Source organism: Protopterus annectens, chromosome 7.part0 (assembly GCF_019279795.1).
Source record: "Protopterus annectens isolate FY-2018-M chromosome 7.part0, PAN1.0, whole genome shotgun sequence".
Taxonomy (NCBI): Eukaryota; Metazoa; Chordata; order Ceratodontiformes; family Protopteridae; genus Protopterus; species Protopterus annectens.
In genome coordinates, this window is record NC_056739.1 from 871,414,794 (window position 1) to 871,441,528 (window position 26,735).

The 26,735-nt window shown below is 38.2% G+C and overlaps 1 protein-coding gene across 1 annotated transcript in view; it reads left to right on the forward strand.

Annotated features, from left to right (window-relative positions):
* Positions 1 to 25,677, forward strand: part of LOC122806753 (hydroxylysine kinase-like) — a 272,613-nt gene extending 246,936 nt beyond the window's left edge. Inside the window, exon 5 of the mRNA XM_044077443.1 lies at positions 22,302 to 25,677. Within this exon, the coding sequence (XP_043933378.1) occupies positions 22,302 to 22,795 (494 nt within the window). The 3' untranslated portion in view covers positions 22,796 to 25,677. The remainder of the gene's footprint in view (positions 1 to 22,301) is intronic.
* Positions 25,678 to 26,735: the final 1,058 nt, after the last annotated feature.

The window sequence follows — 26,735 nt, forward strand, 5'->3', positions numbered from 1 at the left end:
TTTTTTGAATTTCTCTGCCTGTGTAATTTAGTCACATTTGCATGAGGCTGCTCATTACACTGGTGTTTCAGCATGTATTGTATAGATGCAGGGACACTGAAGCTTAACTTTCCCTATAAAACTTTCTCCATAAATTAGTGGTATTCAAAATAGCCCATAGTTGGGTAAAACAACACTAGTTTGCACTGAGGCACTTTTCTCTTCATGCATTGACTTTACTGTTGTTTTAGAGAGATAGCATTCAAGAAAATCAGCTCCAACCCCATTGATGCCACTCCCCCTGTAGCTCATATTAGTAAACTTCTTAAACCATAGGAATGCACTTTCCAGCTGTCATTGCAGTCAGCTTGATTGAAATGAGGATACTGAGACAATGTAGAAATTGTCTTATGTCTACTGGCAACAACCTAATAATTAAACTGACACAGTGTAGGAGAAATGTAGTTTACAATGTCATTGATGGCAGATCTGTCACATAGAGCGATTACAAACAGCAAACAGGTCAGTAACAAATAACAGCACACTATACCTATCGCACACTGCAGATCAAACACATAGACCTACATATGCTGAGGCCCTTAAAAGTAACCTACTTAAGTCACAAAGGCCTAATAAATGTAACATCAAAAACTAATGCCATCATCAACCTCACAAACATGCAAGTCAGGCAGCAACTACAATGAAACAGGTACCATAACTCACAGTGTCTCAACTCAAAAGCCCACAAAGCAAATCTCCACGCAATCCAACATCCTAGTCACAGGTGGTGCCATAGTGAGACACACAGATGCACCCCACACCAGACTGAGCAAGGAGGGGGTCAAGGTTAGTTGCCTGTCAGAGGTCAGGATTCACCATATCACATTGGAACTCAAGTTCTTGCACCACAAGTGCACAGATGACAGTCATAGTACAAGGGGGAGGGGGATAAATTACCTGAGATGTATCTTCCTGGACTATATGAAGAGAGACATGATGGAGTTCTCAGGGCATGCACCCAAGGCAGGTATAAACATAGTCTTGAGTAGCATTTTACCTTTCCTGAAAATGATGTCACAATACAAACAAAAGATTATTAACGTCAATAATTGGCTTAGTTTCTAGTGTCATTGGGGGGGGGGGGTGGTCCATTATAAATTTGTCTGGAATGAGATGGTAGACAGTCCTAACTGCTTTTCCAAGGATGGCTTGCACCTATTCCCCAATGATTTTCATTTTGTCAAAAACCTTGTCCACTGCCATAGTGCCTTTCTAGGCAATGTCAGTCTTCTAAAGCTTCCAACATAACAAAGCAAAATTTGGATATAATAAAGATAGTACTGCTCAATGCTAGGAGTCTTAAAAAATGTCATTCCCTATAGGTACTTCTTACAATGGAATACATTGATATATGCATTGTCACAAAGACCTGGTTCAAGACCATTGAGGGCACCACCATCAGTCAAGGTTTCAACGCCTAGCATGTATTCGGGTCCACTGCACTAGATGAAAGCATTAAAGGCAGCAATGCCTCTATATTCATAAAACAAAATTTCACTTCCAGTCATTAGACAGGATAATGACTTGGAGCTCCTCCATGTTTTACTTGCAATTAATAAAACCCCTTATATCATAGCTATTGGACCCCACTCTATGTCCTCCTTGGCCAATACTTCCTACCTGACAAGTATAGTGTCCCTAAACATTCAACCAAACACCAGTCTCCCAGGGAACTTCAACTACTCCTCCATTAACTAGGAGACTTATACATCCCCTTCCATGTATGCCCAGAGATTTCTAGACTTCATAAATAAAAACTCCCATGACCAGTTTCCCTAACACCCTAACTAGGGGAAACAAAATTCTGGACTTGGTTCTCACCAAGTTGGGACAGCTTTTGTACTCACCAGTTCTAACTTCCCCCCTAGTCAAACTGGATCATGAATCAGTCACATTCATCTTAAAATTGAAGCCATAAGCATCCTCCAATAATTTGGTATGCTGAGATTATGCTAAAGCTAATCTGTTAAGAAGCTTTGTGTATGTTAGTTAAGGAGGTAGTTCTAACCCATTTGGGCTTTTTAGTGCTATACAGTGGTGGGTCCTAGAAGGGGCATTTGCTGCAAATTTAACCACTTTATAACACTGTTGCTAAAGTTTTACTTTTTGTGATGCATGGAGGCTAGTAAGGATGGGAACACCATAAAGTAGTGAATTGAGGAGGTAAGTAGTGGCAACTGTAGATTTAGTTGCATTGAGGAGAAAGTGTTTGGCTTTGTAAAGCATCCCTAATTTTTGGTGAGTTATTTATGCAATTTTGTACGTGCAGGTAAAATTTATCATTATCATCCACTGTCATCCGTAACAATTCACAATGAGAGGTGGCTTTAATGGCTATATTATTAAGAGAGAGGATTTTAAATTATGTTTTCTCTTGAGAGAGGGATTTGCAGAATATATATATATTTTTTTTATACTTCAGCATGAGTTGTGAGTTACAAACCCATGTTTCATTGACTGTTAATGCTTCCTTAGTAATTTTTTGGACATGTGCCATGTTGTCAGATGTGCATGTGAGCGTGGAGTCAACTGCATTTTGTATTAGGGAGCACTGTTGTATGGATGTATAGAGGGTGCTATTGAGAATGTTAAAAAGGAGGAGACCAAGGATAGAGCCTTGTGGTACAGTGGTGATGACTGAAAGCTACGGAGAGAGAGTGGAGTACCATTTTACTGACTGGTACTTATTGGACAGGTAGCTTTTGAACCATAGAAGTGTGAGTGGGCTGAGATAGACCTAGTGGGGATATTTGAAGTAAAGGTGTTGTTTATAAATATGCTGTTTAAGAGGATGTGTGAGATGTCTGGTTGTATAGATTGGGAGATGGTCGCTTGGTGACTGTCTGACTTTGTACCTGTGGTAGTGAATTTGCTAGGGCCTGATACTAGGATCCAGTCTAATAAGGGATTTGATGTTGTGCTATAATGTGCAGGGCTATTAATTAGTTGTATGAAACTGTATACATTCATGCTAGATGTAAAGGCTTTAGAGGATATGTCCAACCAATTAATATTGACATCACCTAGTAGTAATTTTTCTTGTGGAATTGTTATAGATATCTAATGTAGGATATGTTCCATTGCAGCTGTATTGTCGCCAGAAGGGATGTCAAGAACAGTAATATATATTTGTTTATTTTCAGGAAAGTAATAATAAACTCTGCTGAATTGAATTTGGTATTGGTTTGTTGTAGGGGGAAATGTGGTATGTAGCTGTTGGGAAATATTAAAGCGACTCTAACACCTTTCCGCTTTATATGGTGATTATAAATGATATTATAGCTGGGGGGGGTACAATTTCAGAATAGTTTATGCTGGGCTCAAGCCCAGTTTCAGTTATACCAAGAATATTTGGTTTGTTTTGGGTAATCCAAGCATGTAGTTCTGTAGTTTTATTTCTTATACTTGTAATATTTGTGGCAGCAAAAGTTGGATTAAAAAGTGTTGGGGGCTGACTATTGTGGGGTAAGAGAATTGTCATGATGTTGGTTGTGATAGGATGGGCAAGCATTAAGGGCGAATGTCTCCTACTAGGAAGATTTTACTATATTGGGGTATTATTGATTCTTTTTTTTTTTTTTGGAGAGTATTTTTCCACTTAATTTTATTTTGGTTCAAGTAGTAATGGAGATAAGTCTATATTTGGGGTAAAGGTGAGGGGCATCATTAAGTAGGTTTGGTGCTATGTATGGAGAGTTTAGGGAGGAAGTATGGACATCTGGTGGGAGCTATTATTGAGTTATGGTAGGATGAAAGATGGCTTAGCAGGTTACTGGCTAAGGCTCTTGCCACCCCTATAGTGCCTTTTTTAGGCAAACTTCAAAGGACAAAACCACCACCGTAACAGGTACAAGCATGCAAAATCCGAAGGTAATGCTACTCAATGCTAGAAGTCTAAACCTCAAAATGCACTCTCTCGAGGCACTCCTAAAAATGGAGAACATTGATATCTGTGCAGTAACTGAGACCTGGTTCAAGGCTCCAGAGAGCACCCCTGCAATACCAGGCTACAACTCTTACCACACTTTTCGGCCACCAAACCAGGACCGAAACACAAAAGGTGGAGGAGTGTCAATATTCACCAAGGATATTCACACCACCAGGCTAGTTGGCCAACATAATGTGTCTGAAATTCTCCAAGTGCAACTAACACTAGGTAAGACTGCAATCCAAATTGTAGCTTGCTACAGATCCCCCACCATACCCCAAGATTCTCACTACACCTTTCTAAACATACTGGAAAATATTAAGATAGAACCTAACACCCTAATACTGGGTGATTTTAACTATCCTGCCATTAACTGGGAAAACTACTCATTTCCCAACACCTTTGCGCAACGGTTCTTGGAATTCATAAATTCCAACGCCCTGGATCAACTAATCCATAGTCCCACCAGGGGCTCCAATATCCTAGACCTGGTCATTACCAACATGGGAAATCAATGCTCCATACCTATGGTCACCCCCTCGTTAGTCAGGTCTGACCATAAGCTAATCACCCTTAACATCCACATCCCACCCCCACCCCCCAGTAAAGAAACCACCATAAAAACTTCTCCAAAGCCAACTTCATGCTACTCAAGTCAGAAGTGACAAACTTCATGACACCCATGCAGACGGGAACTGAAAGTTCAACTGCTGAATCCTACACTAAGGCACTGTACGAGCACATCCACTCATGCATGAATCGTGCCATCCCAAATAGAACCAAAATGCTCTCATCCAAAAAAGGAAGCCAATCTGGTGGTCCCCTGCCATAAACAAACTTTACAACAAAAGGAAGAAACTTTTGCAGAAAAGAGGAAAATCCCAGGATGCAAAAAACTCCCTTACTAGCCTCAGTAGGAAACTGAGATGCCTCATAAAATCCTCGAAAGCTAGTTACGAAAATAAAATTGCCAAAGATTCCAAAGACAACCACAAAGCATTCTATAACTATGTCAAGAATCTAAATGGCAATGCTCAGATCTGCTCTGAGCTAAAACAGAATGGCATTAAATATACTGATCCGAAGGATATTGCCAATATCCTGGCAGATCGATTCAGTGCCAACTTCACCCCCCTCTCACCACCTAAATGGCCCATCTCAATACCGGAAGATTGCCAAATTCCAGTAATAACGGCCACACAGGTACAAAACGCACTCTCCAAAGCCAAGAGTACAGCATCCATGGGACCAGATGACATCCCGGGATGTGTTCTACATGAACTACAATATGAACTGGCACCTCACCTAAGTGTCATGTTTAATCATAGCCTCACCTCAGGTTTCGTGCCCACTAAGTGGCACAGAGCTACAGTTACCCCAATCCACAAGGGGGGATCCACCTTGGATCCCGGAAACTACCGTCCCATCAGTCTGACAAGCCTTATCTGCAAGGCCATGGAGCGTATTATCATGGAACTTATAAACAAAGACATTGGCAACCTTCAAACACTGGACTCCACCCAGTTTGGGTTTGTGAAGGGCCGATCTTGTCTCCTGAACCTGATTGACTTCTTTGAATCAGTCTCCAGAGCCATGGATAAGGGTAAGGTGGTCCACACAGCCTATCTAGACCTTGCCAAGGATTTTGACACCATCCCCCCACTCTGGAATCATAGATAAACTTACTAAGTTGGGCATTAATCCCTATGTCACCCAATGGGTTGCTAAATGGCTTACTGATAGAATCCACACTGTAAAAGTAGCCGACTCCAAATCCAGCTCCAGACAAGTGACAAGTGGAGTACCTCAGGGTTCAGTCCTGGGGCCGCTCTTGTTTGGCATCTACTTCTCTGAAGTACAGGTCAACACTAAGGGACTCTGGCTAACAAAGTTTGCAGATGACTGCAAACTGGGAACCATTATTGAATCCCCAAATGATGTGGATACTCTACAAAATGGCCTTACAGAAACAGATGCTTGGTGCCAGAGCCATGGGCTCAAGCTCAATGCCAAGAAATGTATTGTTATCCCCTTTGGGAAAAACATGTATTCATGAATTACCATATAGGTGGCAGTACACTAAACACAGAAAGTGTGATAAGAGACTTAGGGACACAGGTGGACAGTGGTCTCACCTTCGATAACCACATCGCCACAACAGTCAGGAAATCCTTCTATGTGGCACACCTCATCACGAAGGGCTTTTCATCCAGAAAAAAGGAGGTCATTGTCCCACTGTACTCATCCCTCATTAGACCCATTATAGAATACAACGCCCCATTTGGTATGTACCTCTCAAGACATCTGCAACAACTGGAAAGGCCTCAGAAATACCTCACTAAAAGAATCACAGGCCTAAAGCAGATGCCCTACGCTGACCACCTTAAAAAACTCCAGATATACTCTGTCGCATATCGTCTACTCAGAGGCGATCTCTGCTTAACATACAAGGCCATGTCAAACCCGGAGCTGTTGGACATGCTACACTTAAAGAAATCCCAATGCCTCAGAGCTACACGCTCCAGGGATCTAAACCTTGTCCTCACAATAAACAAAACATGCTGGAGGGATAGGTTCCTGACCCAGAGACTCCCCAGACTCTGGAATAGATAGTCCATACATGTCAAGCAGAGTGCCTCTTTGGACCTCTTCAAGAGGAACCTTGACGATTGGATGGGAGAAAGGAAATTCACCCCAGGGATCACGTCAGTCGCCCTGCTAGACAGGGGACCAAGAAAGTAAATAATGTGGGAAGAAATAGCCAGGGAATTGTTATGGCTAGGCTTGTATAGGCCCTAGGGCTGATAGCCTAGTACCAACCTATGAACCTATAAGAAGAATAGAGGGTATGCTGAGTAGTAGCATGCTTAAGAATAGGATATGGTGTAGTTTATTAAAGGCATGTAGTAGAATAAAGGAGGAAGCAAGAAGTTGTAGGGCTGCAGGATATTTAGTGGTGGCAGACCCTGAAAGCTGGTAGAAGGTAGGTAGGAAGGAATAATTTTCTGTAAATTAAGGCAGGTTGTCTTGGTATCTTCTCTTATGTTTCTGAAATGTGAAAAATAAAGGTTTGAATAATATGAGGATGTATTAAGATAGAAAGTAGTGGATAGATACTGTTGGGGAAGGGCCTCAGTATGAGTGGATGTAGTGCAAAGCAGTATGGGAGGGAGAAATGTTGTTGTGAATGATACTAAATGTTAGATGGAAGTTGGGAAATAGGAAAATATAAGTGTGAGTGTTTAAGAGTAGTAAGGTAGTTTAGGGAGGGTTAGGGAATGGCCGTCACAGGTCAAATGTGTATTAAGAACTGGGGGGGGGGGGGTAAGGGAGTATACTGGCCTTCCCTCCATCAGGTCAATTATTAGAGAGAGCAATCAGTTTATAGCCAGTACAAAGCAGTTAACAGGAAGGCACAAAGCAGAACGGGTGTACTTTCATTTACCAAATGCAGAAATCAGGAAGCTAGAAAGACTAAGTAACTGGCATATATAGTGTAATCTGTTGGTCAACAGAAGGGCAGTGACCAACTTAGTAAGTAAAATAAATCTTTTAGATGATAAATGTAACTCATACTTCACCCCCCCTACAACATTCCTAGTTCACATACTAGCATCCACAGACACTCTCAAATGTCCCAACAAAAAGTCCTCACAACAGCACTGACCAAGATGAAGAAAATGGATTTTGTGTGGTCAGATAACATGCCAGGATGACTACTGGGGAGTCTGAAACAGGACCTATCAAACATCCCAAAGTGGCTATTCAGTATCAGTATCCAGACTTTGTACCAGATAAATGAGGGACAAAAACAAAATTATCCCCCTGCACAAAGGTGGGGCATCAACAGACCAGGTAGTTACAGACCTACATGTCAGACCAGCTTCATTTGTAAGGCTATGGAAAGAATAATAGAATAAGGACATAAACAACTTACAAACTTTTGATCCTAACTAGTTCAGTTTTGTCAAGTGTAGATCCTGCCTATTTAACCTGGTCATCTTCTTCGACAAGATTATTAAAGCAATGGATGAGGGAAAATCAGTATCTCTAGACCTTGCAAAGACATTTATCATTCATTTGGTTTTGATTTACACTTTGATCATTCATTACCATCCCACACTCAGATATAGATAATAAACTTACTCAGCTAAATGTAAGTCCCTATATAACTCCTTGGATAGAAAACTGGCTCACTAATACAACTCAAGTAATTAGGGTGGGAATGTCTTCCTCCTCCATAAGACCTGTCGCTAGTGTTATACCCTGGGGTCGGTCCTTGTATCACTCATCTTTGGCATTTACTTGTCAGAGGTTAAAGCTAATGTTAAGGGTTTACGGCTGACAATGTTTGCAGCTGATTGTAAATGTTTTACCATCATACACTCTTCAGAAGATATCAAGATCCTCCAATAGGGCCCTTCCCAAACAAGTAACTGGTGTCAAAGCAATGGCAAAAAATAAATGCCAAAAAATGCGTAATAGTTTCCTTCAGCAAGCATGACGTCTCCTGCAACATACCCCTGAAAACTGATTCAGTAGTTAGGAAGCTGCAAACCTATGTAGACAATGAATAGTCCTTTGATCACCACGTATTCACTATTGTAAGAAAATCCTTTTTCATTGTGCAGTTTATTAGTAAGGGTATGCTGTCCAGATCTAGGGATGTGATCATTCCACTCTTCTTCTTCTTCTTCTTCTTCTTTCAGCTTTTCCTGGTTAGGGATCGCCACAGCAGATCACCTGTCTACTCATGATTGGCAGTAATTCAGCACTTATTCAGAACGTTCCATTCGTTATGTACCTGTCCAAGCACTTGACACAACTTGAATGAACACAATGCTTTCTCAGAAAGAAAACCAAGAGTCTAAACCATAAAAGTTACACTGACCATCCCAAAGCCTTATCCTTTTTTCTTAGCCTCTTACAGGCTACTGTGAAGCAATCTCTTCCTTAATTAAAGCACCTCAACCAACTACATCTTCTCAGACACTGCAAGTCTGGAAGTCCAGTGGTGGCATAAATATTCATTCACTCCAGAGATCTGAATCTATTCTGCAATATAAATATAACATGTTGGCTTGATAGACATGCATCAAAGAGAATCACACTCCTTTGGAATCACCTTCTTCTTCACATAAAGTAAAGTATGTCTCTTACTCTATTCAAGTATAATCAGGGTGAACAGATGGGAACTAACATTTACCCATTGTTTAGCAACCTTGTCCCTTATAGATAGCATGTAAATGTCTAGGCTCAGGCTATTCATACTTAAAATACAAGGCCTGTGGTTACTCATACTTACAATACAAGCTCTACAAATTTCTAGAGGATGCATGGCTAGGCTTCAAAAGATGCTCAAGGATCCGTAGCCTAGTAAGTAACTATCTATGACCCTATGAGCATGTTACAACAGAGGGATCAAACACAGACAGTATTTTTTTAATACCTTTATTGATTCATCAATTAATTTATAGGCAAACATATATTCATATAAAAGAAAACAAACCATATTAACATGTCCCTAGTTATAAAAATTATACGTCACATATTTATTTTTTGAAAAACTGTTATCAGTCTAACATTACATAAATTGCTCGACTCCTGTTTTCTAGTAATTTGTTCCTACCCTTTCTAAAGATCCCACTTCCAGTTACTCTTTGTCTCTGTTACAATATTCAACAATTCAAATACAGCTGATTTAGATTTTGATTTCCATTTTCTGGTATTTTTTGTTTCTGTCAGACATCAGAATTAAACTTAGCAAGGCCTTACTATGTCTAGGCAATTCAGATCTTGTATCCCAGCTCAAAAAAATAATTTCCTTAGTTACATCTGTTTGCTCACCCAATATTTCTGACAGAGAACTCTGTAGGGAACTTTTGAAGGCCGCCAACTCATTACACTCCCAGAACATATGTTCCCAGTTATCTCTTTCTTCCCCATCACACCTCCAACATTTGCCATCTACCCATGGAAAAATTATTTGGAGTTAGCTTGGATAGAAAAATACCCATGCAAACAATTCCAAGCAAAAATCCTTAATCTTCTAGACTTTGTTACATATTTTGGAGCCGTACATATGACCTCCCATTGTTTCATTGCGAATTGCTTATCCAGTCTCTCTTCCCGATCTGTTCTAACCTCCTCCGATTGATTTCTATACTTATAGTGCAATATTTTATATGCCCTACTAATTATCCTAAAAACAGCTTCTGTTCTAGATTCAACTAAAAACTCTACCAGAGCAGGTTTTTCACTCAGGATTCTCCTAACCCTTTCTCTTTGCCTGTACTCTGATATCAATCCCTGATAGGAAAGGCAGTATCTAGACTGCAGCCTAAGTGTCTTTGTGGCCTCTTCCCATTCTGTTACCATTCCCTGTCTAGTTATCTGCTCCTTTTACCTTGGCTAAGCAAAAGACAATAATTGTTGATAATTTACTGATACTCTGCATAATAACATTCCAAAAGTACAGCAACAGTCTTGACTACAATAATAAATGTTGGGACTAAGGTTGCATCTTCGGGAAAACTTATGATGGAGGTGATTTTTATGCCACACAGAAAATTAATAGAAATAGAGCGCAACAACAGGGTTAGGGAAATACTATTTTTAAGAGCCAATGGCATGAAACAAATAACAAAGAATCAAGAAGTTAACAATATAAAACATATTAAATACTTGTATAATTCCATTACAGTCAAGCATGAAGTTAAAATTAAATGATTATTTAACCAGGAAAATAATTTGTTGTATAGAAAAAAACAGAAAAAGTAAAAAAAGCATGAAAAACTTGTTTGAAGAGATAGAAAAGGATTATAAGATAATCAAGAATGCACTACATAAACTGGATTGGAAGAGTGAACTTGATTTTTATAATACAGAAATAATACAGAAAAAGTAAAAAAGGCACATAACCTCTGTTCTGTTTGCATTTTAAATTTGTTCTGCCATCTTAGTCTTGTTTGCTAACAGTTGTGGGGAGATTGTCTTTCTGCCCATCTATTTGCATAAGTACAATTACTTGTAAAAACTATCCATTTATATTTTACACCATGCTGGCCCATAGACTTGTGGTTTAATTCACAGTGGTGGCAGAGCTGTATAATCCTCTAAGATTTTGAGTCTTAATTCATTTATTTTTGTATTTTTCCATAAATAGTGTTACTGGTAGATTTCTGCATAGTCTCATGCTTTAAACTGTAGTAGAAGGTCAATAATTGTCTCTTCTCCAGTTTTTGCTTCAGTGCATTTATATTCTGCTTATCTATTACCTGCTTAAAATTGCATTCTATGTCTGCACCACCCCCAATTACATATTAAGCTAAAGTTTCTAAAAGAGCTAAAATATTACCTTTATTTGACTGTATGCCTCTCTGGTTGGTTTTTCCTTACCCTCCCACATTTATTGCAGGTGTTGTTTTATATCAAGGCTGTGCCTGTGGCCTCCATCCCTTATGATAATCTGACTTCCGATGTCTGTCCCTCCCTCCCCTCTTCCATTGCTATAGACTGTCGTATAAGCTATTTATGTATTCTTCCCACCGTTTTCCATAGATCCTTGATGCTGAGTGCGCATTCAGCAAACCAGTATTGCTCTTGAGTAAACCTCCTTTACTACATGTTGTCTTTCGCTCAGTTTCTAAGAGCTCAGCAAATCTTGGGGCCTGAACTCAAGTAGTGTTTTGCTTTTATCCAGTGTCACCCAGGCAAAGTTAGGTTCATTTGATTTCTTAATCATACTTAAATTATTTTGAGTGATCTTTACTGTTTCCTGCTTTTGTGTATGGATTTCACTGATGTTTATTTAACAAAAAAATAAATGTTCTTCCTTGCACTGTTACTGCTGTAAGACTATCTTGAAATTGAAATCAGCAAGGCTTTTACAGCTAGTTGTTTAAGTGGTTTGTGGTAGCATTTTCCTTTTGTCCACTTCCAGTGCGTTTTTTGCATAAAAAGAACTGGGTTTATTCAACTTGAAGCAGGAGGTATTTGTCTGGTCTAATACACAAAATGACTCATATTGTAGTCATTTTATTGCCAGAGGGCTCATTAGTTAGTTTACTGGGGGGGGCATCTTGAGACAATGTAGCAATTGTCTCATGTTTACAGACAACCACTTAATCCTTAAAAAAGCAGACACAGTATGTGAGAGGTGTACTTAGAGAATGATACCGGAGGCTAAACTCTTGCATTCAAGTGCAAATCATGTTGTCGAAACCATGCACACAACACTCACCTCAGTGTACAGCACACACAGACTAGCATATGCTGTAGCACTTACAAGCAGTTTTCCTAAACAACAAAGATTGCCTACATCCCCCGTTGTCAAAACTATGCCTCAGCAAACCCAAAGGCACTCAGAAAAAAAAAACACAACACCACACACACTCTCAGTGGAACCCCAAACACTAAGTCCCTAAGGCAAGCAACTACACTTTTCAGGACTCCCATCATTGAGGGCTCCATTGTAAGATATACTGATACCCCTTTAATCAGGATGAACAAGGAGAAGATAATTGTTAGATGCTTATCTGCAGCCAGAATCCTCCAAATCACACATGCACTCAAGTCATTGCACCACAGGTACCTGTATGATTCCATCACAGTCCATGTAGGTGTAAATGACTTGAGATGGACCTACCTGGACTATGTGAAGGGAGGTATTATGGAACTTTCAGATAATATGTCTCATGCTAGTATGAGCTTAGCATTGAGCAGAATATTACCATCACTGAGAATGATGTCACAATATGAGCAGAAAATTATTGATTTTGACAACTGGCTGTCTTTCTGGTGTCATTCTAAGGGGATCCAAAATTTGTCCGATTGGGAGGACATGGGTTAACAGACCACGTTGCTTTTCCAAGGATGGTCTGCACTTCTCTCCTCTACTCTTTCAAATGCTGGCTAAAATTTTATCCACCCCCTTATTGCCTTTTTTAGCCGATTCCAAATTGACATACCTACCAGCATAGCAAAATCAACTCAACTGAACGTCAAGGTGTTACTGCTCAATGCCAGGAGCCTAAACAAAAAAAAGTTTCAGTGCCTTCCACACTTTTAGACCAGTAGCTGTACAGACAAGGGCTGAAGGAGGAGGTGTCTCAAAATACGTCAGTAACAAGCATACCTGTAGGGTGATCAATCAGGATGGTGCACTGGAGTTCCTCCATGTACAGATCACCATATACAAAATCCAGTTCCATATTCTATCCAGCTATAGGTCACCCTCCATGTCCTAAGAAGCTCACAATGCTTGCTTGGACCTACTGGAGACACTTACCATCTCATGGGAAACTTTAACTACCACTCTATAGACTGGGAATCCTGCACAGCCTCAGCTATACAGACACAGAGATTCCTGGACTTTGTGAATATAAACACCCTCGAGCAAATAGTGAATATACCCACTAGGGGCTCCAACATACTGGACCTTGTGCTTACAAATATGGGATAATGCTGCACACCCCCATCTCATCCTCCCTGGTAAGATTCAACAATAAAGCTGTCTCCTTCAAAATCAACTCTGTAATTCCACAAAACTAGCAACAATTAGGAACTACTCCAAGGCAATTTACCTGTTATTAAATGATGGATTATCAAAATTCAATACCCCTTCAAACCCAGAGAACACAGCAGCCTATGTTGACTTGCTCTCAGGAACTCTGTACAACCATGTCAATGGCTAAACAGAGGCTGCTGTAAGTACCAGGAGGAAGCCCAGGACTAACCCTATAAACAAATCAGCCTGGTGGCATTCCAAATTAAATAGGATATACAACAAAAGGAAAACAAATATGGAAAAAGTCAGGAAGGGTAATTCCCATAAAAATAGAAACTCTCTCATCAAATAAATAGATAACTAAGAGGGCTAATTAGGTCAAGCAAAGCCAACTTTGAGGTTAAGAGAGCCTCCCAAATGAAAGATAACCACAAGGCCTTGTACAGCTATGTCAGAAACCTCCAGGGCAGTACACAGCAATGTGCTGAACTAGTGGTTCATGGTGCCACATTCACTGAGCCTGGCACTACTACAAAATTGTTAGTGGACAAATTGAGTTCCAACTTTACCCTTTCTCACATTCAGCCATCCCCTCAAACATAACTCCTCCAGCTACAACTAATGAGCATGTACTGGCTGGACTCACTAAAGCCAAGAAAACAGCCTCAATGAGCCCCGATAGCATCCCAGGATGCATCCTGAATAATCTAAAATCTGACTTATTAGGACCCCTGGAGTCCTTATTTAACTATAGCCTAAAAGCAGGCTTTGTACCACATGAATGGAAGACTGCAATGGCCATCCCCTCCCCCCATTAGGAAGGACATTCAACAGAAACTGGAAACTACACACCCATTAATGACTAATCGTATTTGCAAAGTCAATGAAAAAAATTATCATGGAAATTATCAGCAAAGACATAGGAGACCAACAGACACTGGAATCATCCATCCCAGTTTGGCATTGTCAAAGAAGTTTATGCTTTCTGAATCTTGGTAGAGGTCTTTGAAAGGGTCACTAAGGTAATGGATGAGAGGAAAATGGTACATACTGCCTACCCAGATCTGACTAAAGCATTTTATACAATACCCCACTTGGGCATTGTCAACAAACATATGGAACTAGATATAAACCCCTTTTCTAACACACTGGGTAGTTATAAGGCTCACTGATAGGACACAGGAGGTTAGAATCAGTGAGGCCACCTCCATAAAGATCTGGTCACCATTGGAGTCCCCCAGGGCTGTATGCTGGGCAGTCTTTCAGGATTCGTACACAGCTGCTCAAAGTATTTGTATTTTTTTTCTTAAGTACTAGTATAATTTGTACATCCATTTAGCAGTATGGAGAGATGCATTTTATTTCAAGAATGTTAAATCCTGATTTCCAAGGTGGCTGTACACTGATCAACATCTTAATTTCAACTCTCTGAGTGTGAAAACAGAAACTGAGAAATAACTGCCAGTGAAACTCAGTTTCTGTTAAGTACACTCTGTGGATTCCAACACAGAAGAAATTTAGAGAACCTGAAAGAAAACCAACCAGAAAAGGTGAGGAGAAGACACTGGTTGGGGAAAATCCTGCAGCTGTTCAGCAAAAAACTGTTCAGGATTCAGCTGTGGTACAATTGATGGTTTCCAGTAATTTAGAGGGAAAATAAACCAAATGTATTCGGGAAATTAAAATAAATGAAACACTGAAGGAATATATCAACTCAAATAACAAAGGCTGGGAAAAATTGAGGAAGCTTTAAGTATCTACTCAGATGAACTGATAAAAATGCAAAAATATGAAGCTGAAATAAAGAACATGCTGGCTGAGTATGAGATTTATCAAGAAGAGCTGTTTCAAAACAAAAATGGTAGAGTTAGAAAACAGAGTATGCAGGAAAAAAACTGAGATTTTCTGCTGTGCCATAGAAATTGGACAGAATAGCCTGTATTAACTTCATGAAAGCACAGATAATCAACTGGGCTGGTTTTCCATAGCAGGCTCAATCATTTGCTACAAACCTGGCCATGAGAAAACAGTCAAGACTTATATTAGTAAAGATGCAATTATACCAGTAGAAATAGTTGATCCTAACAAAAATGTGGCATAAGAGAAAAGTATTAAAAACTGGAGAGAACAGAGTGTGTATAGAAATTTATTATTTACTGTACACCAGGCAGAAGAGAAACAAATTTATCCCAGCACTCGTCATGTCATGAGGCAGGTGTGAGATTTAACCTGTTGTATCCAGCCTCTCAAAATATTTTGCTCTGGAAAATCAAGGAAATTTTTGGATGCAGAACAGGATGAGGATAAAAAGTTGACCCAATAAAAAGTGTGCCAACAAACAGAAGGGGACTCTGTTTCTCATTCTTCTAATGATAACACTCATAGAGAGACTTTCCCTAGTGAAACATTTTCCAGTGTTCCAAAGGAAAATACTTGAGAGACAAAAAAAAAACACAGGAGTTGACTAGAAAAATCAGGAGTAATTTGGACTTGAACCAGAGTCTGGTGCTGGGAGATGGAGATGAACAGGATGACAAGCAACACTAACATTTCTGAATAAACTGGAGACTATAAAGCATTAGTCAACATGTGTCGATGGCTTTGCTAGAAAAGTGGCTGAGAAAGACAGGAGTTTTGATGAAGTTGTTAAACTTGTGGATGGATTGTAAATCATATAGCCACTTTATGTCATTAATGCTTAGAAGGCCAATAGAAAGAAAAAATAACTGTAAGTAAAGCATTTTTTGTTCTTATTAGTATTTGTATAAAATAATGATATAAACTGCATGTTATATAGTAAAGTGGTTTTCAAGTGTGTGTATCAGGGATGTTTTAAATGTTGGAGGGGAGTTTTTCAGTGACTGTTCTATGTGTTAAAGATATTAAAGTTAACAAGTACTTTTTATAGTTGTAAGAAATGTAGGCTTTACAGTACTGCAAGAGAAGAAACACTGAACAGAAGCAAGATTAGGATACTATCCTGTGATCTTAAGCTGGTGGGGTGTAAATGTGCACTGATTTATACAAGGGTGGATGTCTATATTAATGTCATTGGCTTAAGCTTTAAACAAGTGGGGTTTTTTGTTTGTTTTGTTTTTTTTTGTTTTTTTTTTTGTTTGTTTTTTTTTTGTGGTAAGCGAGTTGAGTTGAAAAATAAGACAAAATGATGAAAGCCAGAAAAAATGCTAAGTTCATTGCATCTAGAAAGATAATACATTGTTTTTTCCATTAGAAAATGTTCTCTGTGTGAGTTAAGAAGTCTGCAGTTGAAGGCAGTTGTACATTCTATTCTGACTGAAATTTACAAAGATTCATTCATGTATCTGCAGAGATGTCACCTGTTTGTTTTTTTTTCTCAGTGCTGACTACTTTTATCTCATTGTTGACTACCTCTACAAAGAGATGAGCTGTCTGCAGGTGCAAGAAATTAATCTTGAGAGTCCTGAGCATTCTTTGCCAAGAGAAATGCAAAATGTAAAGATACAATGGCAAGCATTTCAGTGAAAAATAAAGTTTGAAATTATGGGGAATAAATAAGGGGAAACAGCTTCCATAGCAGCCTGAATACATTAATTCATTTAACAGAACAGTGTACAATTTAGTGTTATTTAAAGATAGTCAATACATTTTTTTAAGGGCTAGATGTTAATGTTTTTTGAAAGCATATAAGCTGTTTTTTTTTTTTTTTTTTTTTTTTTTACATCTGGGTGGGGAATTAATAAAAAAAGAGTAGACACCAATCAGTGCAAGTGAAGACACAGGCTGTAATATGCACTTTAGCATGGGTAACCTTAATTGTAGGTTAGGTAATGCCTGTGGGTGTTGCTGTCAGTTTGGGGCAAGTGTTCCTATATGGAGGCTTAAACCTCATTTTTGAAGAGGTACTTAGATTTCTGTGTTTGTTCTAAGTTAACAGTAGATAGGGTGTTCTGAAAACATATTTAGATTTTGTTTAAGGGTTTTCATTAAAACAAAAAGTCTCAAAAATAAGTGACATAGGTTCAGATGGAGATGAAAATAAATATATAAAACATCAGACTTTCAAACATTAATGTTGGAAATGCACATTCATAAAAACTCTCATGTAAATTAGGCAGGAACAATAGCATTTTATCATAATGGCTACACTATCCATATTATCTTGGAACATAGATGGCCTTACAGGTATAGACAAAAGAGACAGTGTGTTAAATTATATGAAGAGATGCAGGATGTAAATGGAAATGCTTCAAGAGACACAATTGTAAAGAAATGAACATGTGAATTTGATAAAGAAAGCATTTCAGGATGGATATTTAGCAGAATATTAGGGACAAATGAAAAGAAAATGTTGACATCTAGAGGAGCACCAAATGTAATAGGAGAGGAAAAATACAAAAATTGTACATTTGAGGTAGTAAGGGGCTATTGGCAAGGGAGGAGGATTGCACTGGCATGTATTTACATTCCACCAAAACAGCTATTATGGTGCTGAAGAAAGTTTTGGGAGAAATAATCAGCTTTCAGCAGGGAATATTACTTACGGGGGGACTAAAACTTGAGTTGCAATACTGAGGATGTAAAAATGAGAAAAGATGACTTCAGTGGATAACAACTGGTCTAAAGCAGCCACAGTACAGAAAATCATAAAAATTGTACTGAATGTCTAGAGGCTAAGTGGATTTTAGAAATACAAGCTGATAAGGGGATGGGTTTAAATTAAGTTGTTCCTTTAAGCCCCATACTGAAATCATATGCATTAATATATTGAATGGCTATTTAAATGTTTCATTTGTTGTTTGTGTATGGTCTGATGAAGTGCTGAATGGGTGTGAAAGTGCTTACGTACTTCTAATAAGTTTTACATTATTTTATTGTCTTGATCCTTTGAGCTGCATTAACTGCTCTTTTTATACAAATTTTCAGTACTGAGGATATATCAGGGGACCTAGAATGAAAATTATAGCAAAAGAGGGTAGAATTCAGAAGGAATTTATGAAAATATTTGGTATGGAAGACATGAATTCAGTAGTAGGAACTTTACAAAATTTACATACTATTTCCCAAGGTACAATAACTGGCCTAAACTGGATCGAAATTATATTTTACAGCAACATGATCATTTAACTGACATCTATTATACTCATCCAATGACTACTTCAGATCATGCACCAATAAAAATTTAAGATGATGAAGTAATAATGAGACACTAGCACTTTCCTACCTACCTGTTAAAAAGAGAGGAATTTAGGAAATGGGCAGAGGAAATTATTCATTAATTATAAGAGAATATAAACAATTTCTTTGGAAATGACAGCTAGTGAGTTGTAGAAAATGAAAACAGAGTTTAAAATAGGGTAAAATAAAAGAAAAAGAGATATGGTTAAGAAATAATAGGAATTATTTAGATGGCTGACAAAGTTTAAAATAATGCAGGGGAATCTTGGAAACAAGAAGAGGCACAACTGCAGAGTGCTAAAGAGAAATAAGTGATTATTTATATAACATGCATGATTTTAGAAAGATTGCTTTTAAGCAACTATTTGATAACAACTCCAAGCACAAAACGTTTTAGCACAACACCTTAGGCAATAGAAAGAAGAAGTGGTTGTCATCTAACTTAGGGAATCTAAAACTAGAAAAATAAACAGAGATCCTGTAAAGGTATAAGAGATATTTCGGAAATGTTATGAAAATTTGTATAAAGCAGAGAAATGTGGAAGTCAAGATAGAGTAATAATGAAAATATTTATGGAAGACTTAGTTATGCCAAGGTTATAGGCAGATGAGGCTGAACAACTAATAGTTGAGATAGGAGGAGATGAGATAAACACAGTGTTATATATAATAAATCTGCAGGAAAGTCTCCAAAAACAGATGGTATTCTTGTGGAAGTTTGGAAGTTAGTAGGGAATGATGTAATAAAGATCTGGAAGATGGGAAAGCACTAAAATCTTGGAAGAAAGCTGTGGTGGCAGTATTACCCAAAGACAATAAAGCCCAATCAGGTCCAGCTTCATATAGACCATTTCACGTTTAAACCATGCTTAAAAAGTGTTTGTGTCTACACCAGCTAAAAGAATGGCAAATGTGTTGTCAAAATTGAATGATATGGATCAATATGGTTTTGTGGAGGGGAGGCAAACATTTGACAACATTAATAAAACAATGATGACCCAGAGGGAAGCAGAATATAAGAAAATACCAGTGTTATTGGTGGGTCTTGATGCAGAGAAAGCATTCAACAGAGTAAGCTGGGATTTTGTGAGCAGGGCTATGGGAGCATTTGCATTCTCTGATACAATAATAAGGTTAATTAGGAGGATACATGAGGGATCGGAGACAAGAATTGAAGAAGGAGGGTTGCTTTCTGATAGGTTGTGTTTAAACAGATGAACAAGTTGGGGAGGTCCTCTTTTACTTTCATTATTTGCTTTATATTTTGAAACATTGGTATAGAAATTCAAGGAATTGTTATGGCAATCAAGAAAAGTTGGCTTTATTTGCAGATGACATTATTTTGTACATGATAAATCCAGAAAAGGCTACCTCAATATTGTGGGACATTTTGAGAGCCTTTCTGGTCTTTTCAGGATAAAAAAATTAATGAAGAGAAAATGAAGGCTATAGCCATAAATTATTATCTAGACATGAATTGATGCAGCAGTACCCATATTTATGGAGATGCAATAAGGGTATAGATTGTAAAAGTTTGCATTATAGCAGGTAAGGATATGTGGGAAGAGATTAAACTATAGATAATACAAAACAGAGGAAAGAGGGGGATTTTGGATGTAGATACTTAATAAGACTAATAACCTTACAGATTATTATATTCATAAAGTAGCTAAGCCAACACGACAATGGAGGAAGGAAATTTTGCCAATAGGGATGACTGTAAGTAGGGGTACAGAAAATAGGTAAGAGGGCACTGGAATTCACTGGAGAAAACTAGCAAAATAATTGAGGTATTGGGAGCAAGTAGGTAGTGAGGGAAAGGAGAGTGGGACTGCCTTCCCTACCAGGAATTCATTTTCAGAGTATAGGCAAAGTGAAAGTCCTGTTCTGGTAGAGTTTTTAGTTGAATCTAAAACAGAAGCTGCTGATGAAAATAAAGGATAATAATTAGTAGGGCATATAAAATATTACGTGCAAGTGTAAAAATGAATCAGAGGATGTTAGAAAAGATTAGGAAGAGAGACCAGAACAATAGTAGGGTATATGTATTGCTCCCAAGTATGCAACAAAGTCCAGAAGGTTTAGGATCTTTGCTTGGGGTCCTTGCAAACAAATGTTTTATACCCCAAGCAGACTTCAAAGAATTTTTCCTCGGGTAGATGGAAAAGATGGAAGTGTGATGCAGAAGAAAGAGGTAACTTGGAACATATGCTTTGAGAGTGCAATGAGTTGACAGATTTTAAAAATTCCCTACAGAGAACTCTGTCAGAAATATTGAGTGAGCAAATAGCTGTGACTGAGGAAATTAAGTTTAATTTGATTGGCTGCCAAAAAAGTAATTACTAGTAGATGGACATCAAAGTCTAAACCAACTGTATTTGAAGTGTGGAATATTAAAAAAATAATAAAATAACGTGAAGATGGATCTTCAGAAAAGGAAAGGAGAAAATGGCATAGAAATAATTGGAAATATTGGGAGCAATACATGCAGAATAATATTCAATAGGAAGAGGAGCAGTGAAGTTTAAGGGAAGGCAGCAACTTATGTCATTTATTTATTTTATTTAACATTTGTTTACTGGGAAAGTCCAACTTGGAACAAAGCCAATATTCAGCAGATGCCTGTGGAGAAATGCTCCAGATGCATGTCTTTGTAACGTGGGAGGAAACCAGAGCACCTGGAGGAAACCCACGCAAACGCAGAGAGGACATGCAGACTTCACACAGAAGGCACGCCAGCCAAGAATCAAACTGGAGAACCTCTTGCTGTGAGGCAACAATGCTACCGCTGCACCACTGCGCCATAATGCTGGACTTGTATTAGTTATAAAGAAACAAAATACATGTGATGTGTAATGTATGTAAATGGAAAAATGTTAATATGCCTCTTTTCTGTTAATGTATGTTTGTCCATGTCTTAAGTGATAATTCATAAAGGTGTTTAAAAAAAGAACATTAATGTATTTCCTGTTTCAACAGATGTTGTAACTTGTGTCTGAGATGTCTTTTATGCAAAGATAAAGTCAACGTGAAGCAGGTATTAGTCTGAACTTTCATTCTGTAGGGCATTTGGTTCAGGAGTAAAGACAGGTACTAGAACTATTACTCATCTTTATTGGTTGTGTACTTGTGACTGTTTCTTGGCTCTTTGTCTACTCTACAGATGTAGAGTTATGTTTCTATCACATATACAATGCCCTGTAATTTTTTCATTTAAATGTTAATTTTTAAGATGTGCACTGATTCATATGCACCTCTCTGCAATATGGCATACTGCCAGCTGTACATGTGTGTCACTTTTCACTGCTGTAGCCTGTTTTCAGATGATTATTCTTACGTATGTCACTAACCATTGTTGATGTACTTATTATATAATGTGCTGAAACCCTAGTCTGGTCCTGTCCATACTTATATTACATACATTCACTCAGTGGAATGGTGAGCTTAAAGCATTGCTCCTCACTGCATTTATCTTGCCTTTTATGAGTGTACCAATATGTATTTTGGCTTAGAATGAACTAAGATAACACCAAAGAAAAGTGGTAGAGTTGCATACTTCACAGAATTAACTTACTGCCTTGTTCATAGTAGATTTTACATTGTAGTGTAATGTGTAGTGTATCAAATATTAAGTAAATTAAATGAGCCCTGTATTTTTATTGTTTGCAGGCTTAAATCATGGAGACTTCAATGAAGTAAATATATTACTGGAACCAAAAAATGTATTTCATAAGAATGATATGAATGAGCAGTATAGAATCTCTGGAATTCTGGATTTTGATGATATGAGTTATGGCTGCTATGTGTTTGAAGTAGCTATTACTATCATGTACCAGATGTCTAAGAATAAAGATCCTCTCAGTGTGGGAGGTTATGTCCTTGCAGGATTTGAAAGCGTGATGCCACTGACATCACAAGAGAGAAAAGCTCTTTTTTTGCTTGTGAACTGCAGGCTTTCACAGTCCATTGTTTTGAACAGATACAATAGTCTACAGTGTCCTGACAATAAAGACTATATGATGCGTTCATCAGAAACTGAAGCAAAACTCCTGCTAAAGCTATGGAATACAGGCAGTGAATCTGTGGAGAAGATATGGTTTGACATAGCAGATTCATATGCAAAGGGAAAGAATGAACATAACTGCAAATGGAATATACTCTAAATTGTATAATAAAACGAATGCAGAAATGCAAGAGTGAATGGGATGCAAATGTAAAATACAGAATACTTCGTACAATTTTTTATTACATTTTGTCTATATAGTGTGCCTGTTAGTTAATTGCAATGTTATTCATTAATAAACACCATCCATTTGACATCCCCAAACCAAATTCAGATGTTTACTATGTTTCTGTTGGCATTGTTTTATTACTATAATCAGGAGGTTTGGTGAAGCAACACTTAGCTGTGTTGAGATTTCAAGGTTTGTAAATGTTTTGCTGAAAATAAAATAAAATAAAATAATTAATTAATTACCAAACAAATAAACTTCCCTAAATGCCTCCATTGTAAAGGGCATTTCTTCTTCCTCATCGGTGCTGTAATACTATGACCTATGGTTTGATTATATAAAAAACATGAGTGCAGTGGGATCTGCAATGGCAGCATTGTCACTCACAAAAAATGCATCAAAGTATAATTTTATCTTTTTTGTTTGCATGCAAACTTTACCTATTCTCCTTTAGCCAAATATCCTCGAACTAGCACTGCATATTGAAGCACTAATTTTGCTACATTTTCTAACTTTGTGTAGTTAAGCATAAATATGCCCTTTTTATGCTGCTGTCTCCATCTTTTGTAGTTAATCTTCCAATTAGAAGAAGGGGAGTCTGACTGTAACAAGCACCATATGGCTATGGTAAAGAGTAGGCTTTGCCTTCATGGTCAAACCACACCAACCTAGGGTATATCCTGTAATACCCACACCCAATTGGGCATTACCGCTACATTAAGTAGTTAACCAACAGTGATGGAATACTTTTTAGGGGAGTTTAAACTTAGGGCTTTCTAGGGAGACCTTTTAACCAAAGTACCTAGACTAGCTTTATCCTGATAGAGGGTAAAACAGCTACAGTCATCCCCCTGCAAGGGGGCCTGTCAGCTGACCTGGCAAATTACAGACCCATAAGCTTGACTAGTCTTATTTGTAAGGCCATGGAAAGAATAATCATGAATCTGATAAATAGTGACATAGCAAACCTCCAAACTCTGGATCCCTCCCAGCTTTGTCAAAAGCCTACTAAATCTGGTGGACTTCTTTGAAGAAGTCACTAAGACCATGGATGAGGGCAAGACTGTACATACTACCTACCTCAACCTGGCCAAGGTCTTTGACACAATCCCCGACTCAGTTATAAGTAAACTCAGAAAACTGGGCATAAATCCCTGCATCATCAGATGGATAGCCACTTGGCTCATGGACAGGACACAAGAGGTTAAAGTGAGTGAATCCAGTACTAGCAAGAGGCCAGTTGCTAGTGGTGTGCCACAGGGATCAGTGCTGGGACCACTCCTGTTTGGTATATATTTCTCGGGTGCCAGGGCGATGTAGAGGGCTTCTGGATGACAAAGTTTGCAGATGACTGCAACCTGGCTCAATCATTAAATTCCCCAGTGATGTAGATATCCTTCAGGAGGGTCTAAATCAGGCAAATGATTGATGTCAGAACCACGTTCTGAAACTAAATGTGAAGAAATGCAGTATTCTATACTTTGGAAAATCAACTACCCCTGTTAACTACAACATTAACAACATATCCCGAGAACCAGAGGTGAGGGATCTAGAGACACAGACAGACAGTAGCCTGGATTTCAACTATCATGTGCCCACAGTGGTAAGGAAGTCCTTCTGTGTGGCAGAGCTTATAAGTGTATGGCATCCAGATCCAGAGACATTATAATCCCACTGTACACAGCCTTCATTAGTCCAATAATTGAGTACATTGTGTCATTTGGTATATACTTGACTAGGCACTTACAACAGCTGGAATAACTTCAGAGGTTCCTCACTAAACAAATACAGGACATAAAGAACTTATCCTATGGGATTACACTGAAGGCCCTTTCCCTTTACTTTGCCTCCTATTGACTATTAAAAGCCATGCCTAACCTACAAGGCACTCATAAATACTGCCCTGATGGAGTTCCTACATATCTGCAAGACACATTATGAAGATCACCCATTCTAAGGATCTAAACTTAGTCAGTGATTCAAACAGAACATGCTGGAGAGACAGATATGTGTCTCAGAAATTGCCCCACCTTTGGAATAGGTTTCCTAGTCACATTAAGCAGAGTTCTTCCCTGGCCCTCTTTAAGACCAGTTTGGATAGCTGGATGGGGAACCACAGATTCACACCTGGAGTGGTGCCTATGACCCTTATGAACAGGAGCAACCTGTAAAATCTGTAAAGTACTCATGGCATAGGCTGAAACTAATGCCATCCTCCAGCCCCTAGGGGGTCTTATACTGTATAAAAGCAGGTTATATTGGCTAGGCTTGTAAAGTCTCTTGAGCTGTTAGCTTAGTAATCTCCTACAAACCTATAAAATGCTGCATGTTTTGCTTGCCCATTATCATATTCTAAAGCAAAAGTGGTTCAACTTGGTTCAGGTAAAATCACATTTAAATATTTGTTTGTGCTTCTGGCAGTGATTATAAAAACACTGTAACTTTTTTTTACCAAGTGCAATGTGCTGGATGTTTCTACTCCATGATCATTTTTTTTGAGTCATGTGAAATTAGTTTCAGTTGTTTGCTGGCATTTCCGACTGCACTTATGAAGGTGATGTATTTTTATCAGAAGCAAAATGCTGGATGTTCTTTCATACTACCATTTTAAAATGCTACATGTTGCTTTCCCGTGAACATAAACTGAGAAACATTTCAGCTCTGCACTCATGAAAAAGTGTTAATGGCTTTTTATGAAAAGAAAAAAGCAGAATTTTGCTACCAGTGATCATTCTTTTCAAAGAATCACATAAAATCAGTTTCAATAGTTTATTAGTACTTCTGACAATGTTTGGAAAAATGTATTTTGGTTTATAAAATCAACATTCTTCAAACTGCTTCCTTGTGATCATTTTAAAATGTTATACATGTTCTTTCCATTACCATAAACTGTAAAGCAAGAATGATTTAGCTCAGCAGAAGCAAGATCTGTAACAGCATTTTGTGTGTTTTCAAATCACAAGCAAAGAATATATGCTTCATGCTGCATCCTTGCAATCATTTTTTTTGTTTCTTTGCATCCAATAAAATCAGTTTGAATGTATAGAAGTAAGGAGAGTGAAAGCTATACATAATGATATCTCTGGAAAAGCTGGTCCATCCTGAGTAACATTAAGGACTAAATGCACCGGCATTAGGACTGTTCAGCCAATAAAATTTTCACAGGCTGTTAACAGTCCTCTCCCCATCTCATAACATACCATGGTGACTAGCCAGTCCAGAGCTGACATCCTATGTGTGAATGGGAACAAGCCAAGCCTTTTTGCTGAAGGGGAAGGTGGGTGTGTAAGTTACCTTGGATGAATCTCCTATTCCAGATTTCTTAGCACAGTAAGTATATAACATTCATATCAGGTAAGAGTAGATCCACCCTAGATAGCACACAGCACTAAGCTAGTCCTATTAGCTGGTCAGCCTTTCAGAACATACCCTTTGATAACAGTAAACCCAAAAGAATAGCGAGATCTGGATATCATGTCCAGTTTGTAGTGACTTGCTTAGGTATTGAAGAAAGACCAGGTAGCTGCTGCACAAATCTCCTCAAGAGCTGCATTCTTAAAATGCTTCTGAAGCAGCTAAGGGTCTAGTAGATGCAAAAGACATTTGTTCTGCATTAAATAACAGAATGTAATACATTCATAAAGTAATTTAGCAGGAGTAATTTTTGAAACTTTCTGACCCAATTTTTATTGGAAAGGAAACCAAAGGTTGGCTACCCCTTTGTATGGCTTTAAAATGCAGAAAACATTCCCCAGAATTAAAGGGGGCACTATTAAATTAATGCATTACTTAATCTTAGATTCACTGGCTGACCTAGCCACATAGAAGGAGTTAGCAGCAAGGGATACTCTATCATTATGAAAAATCAAAT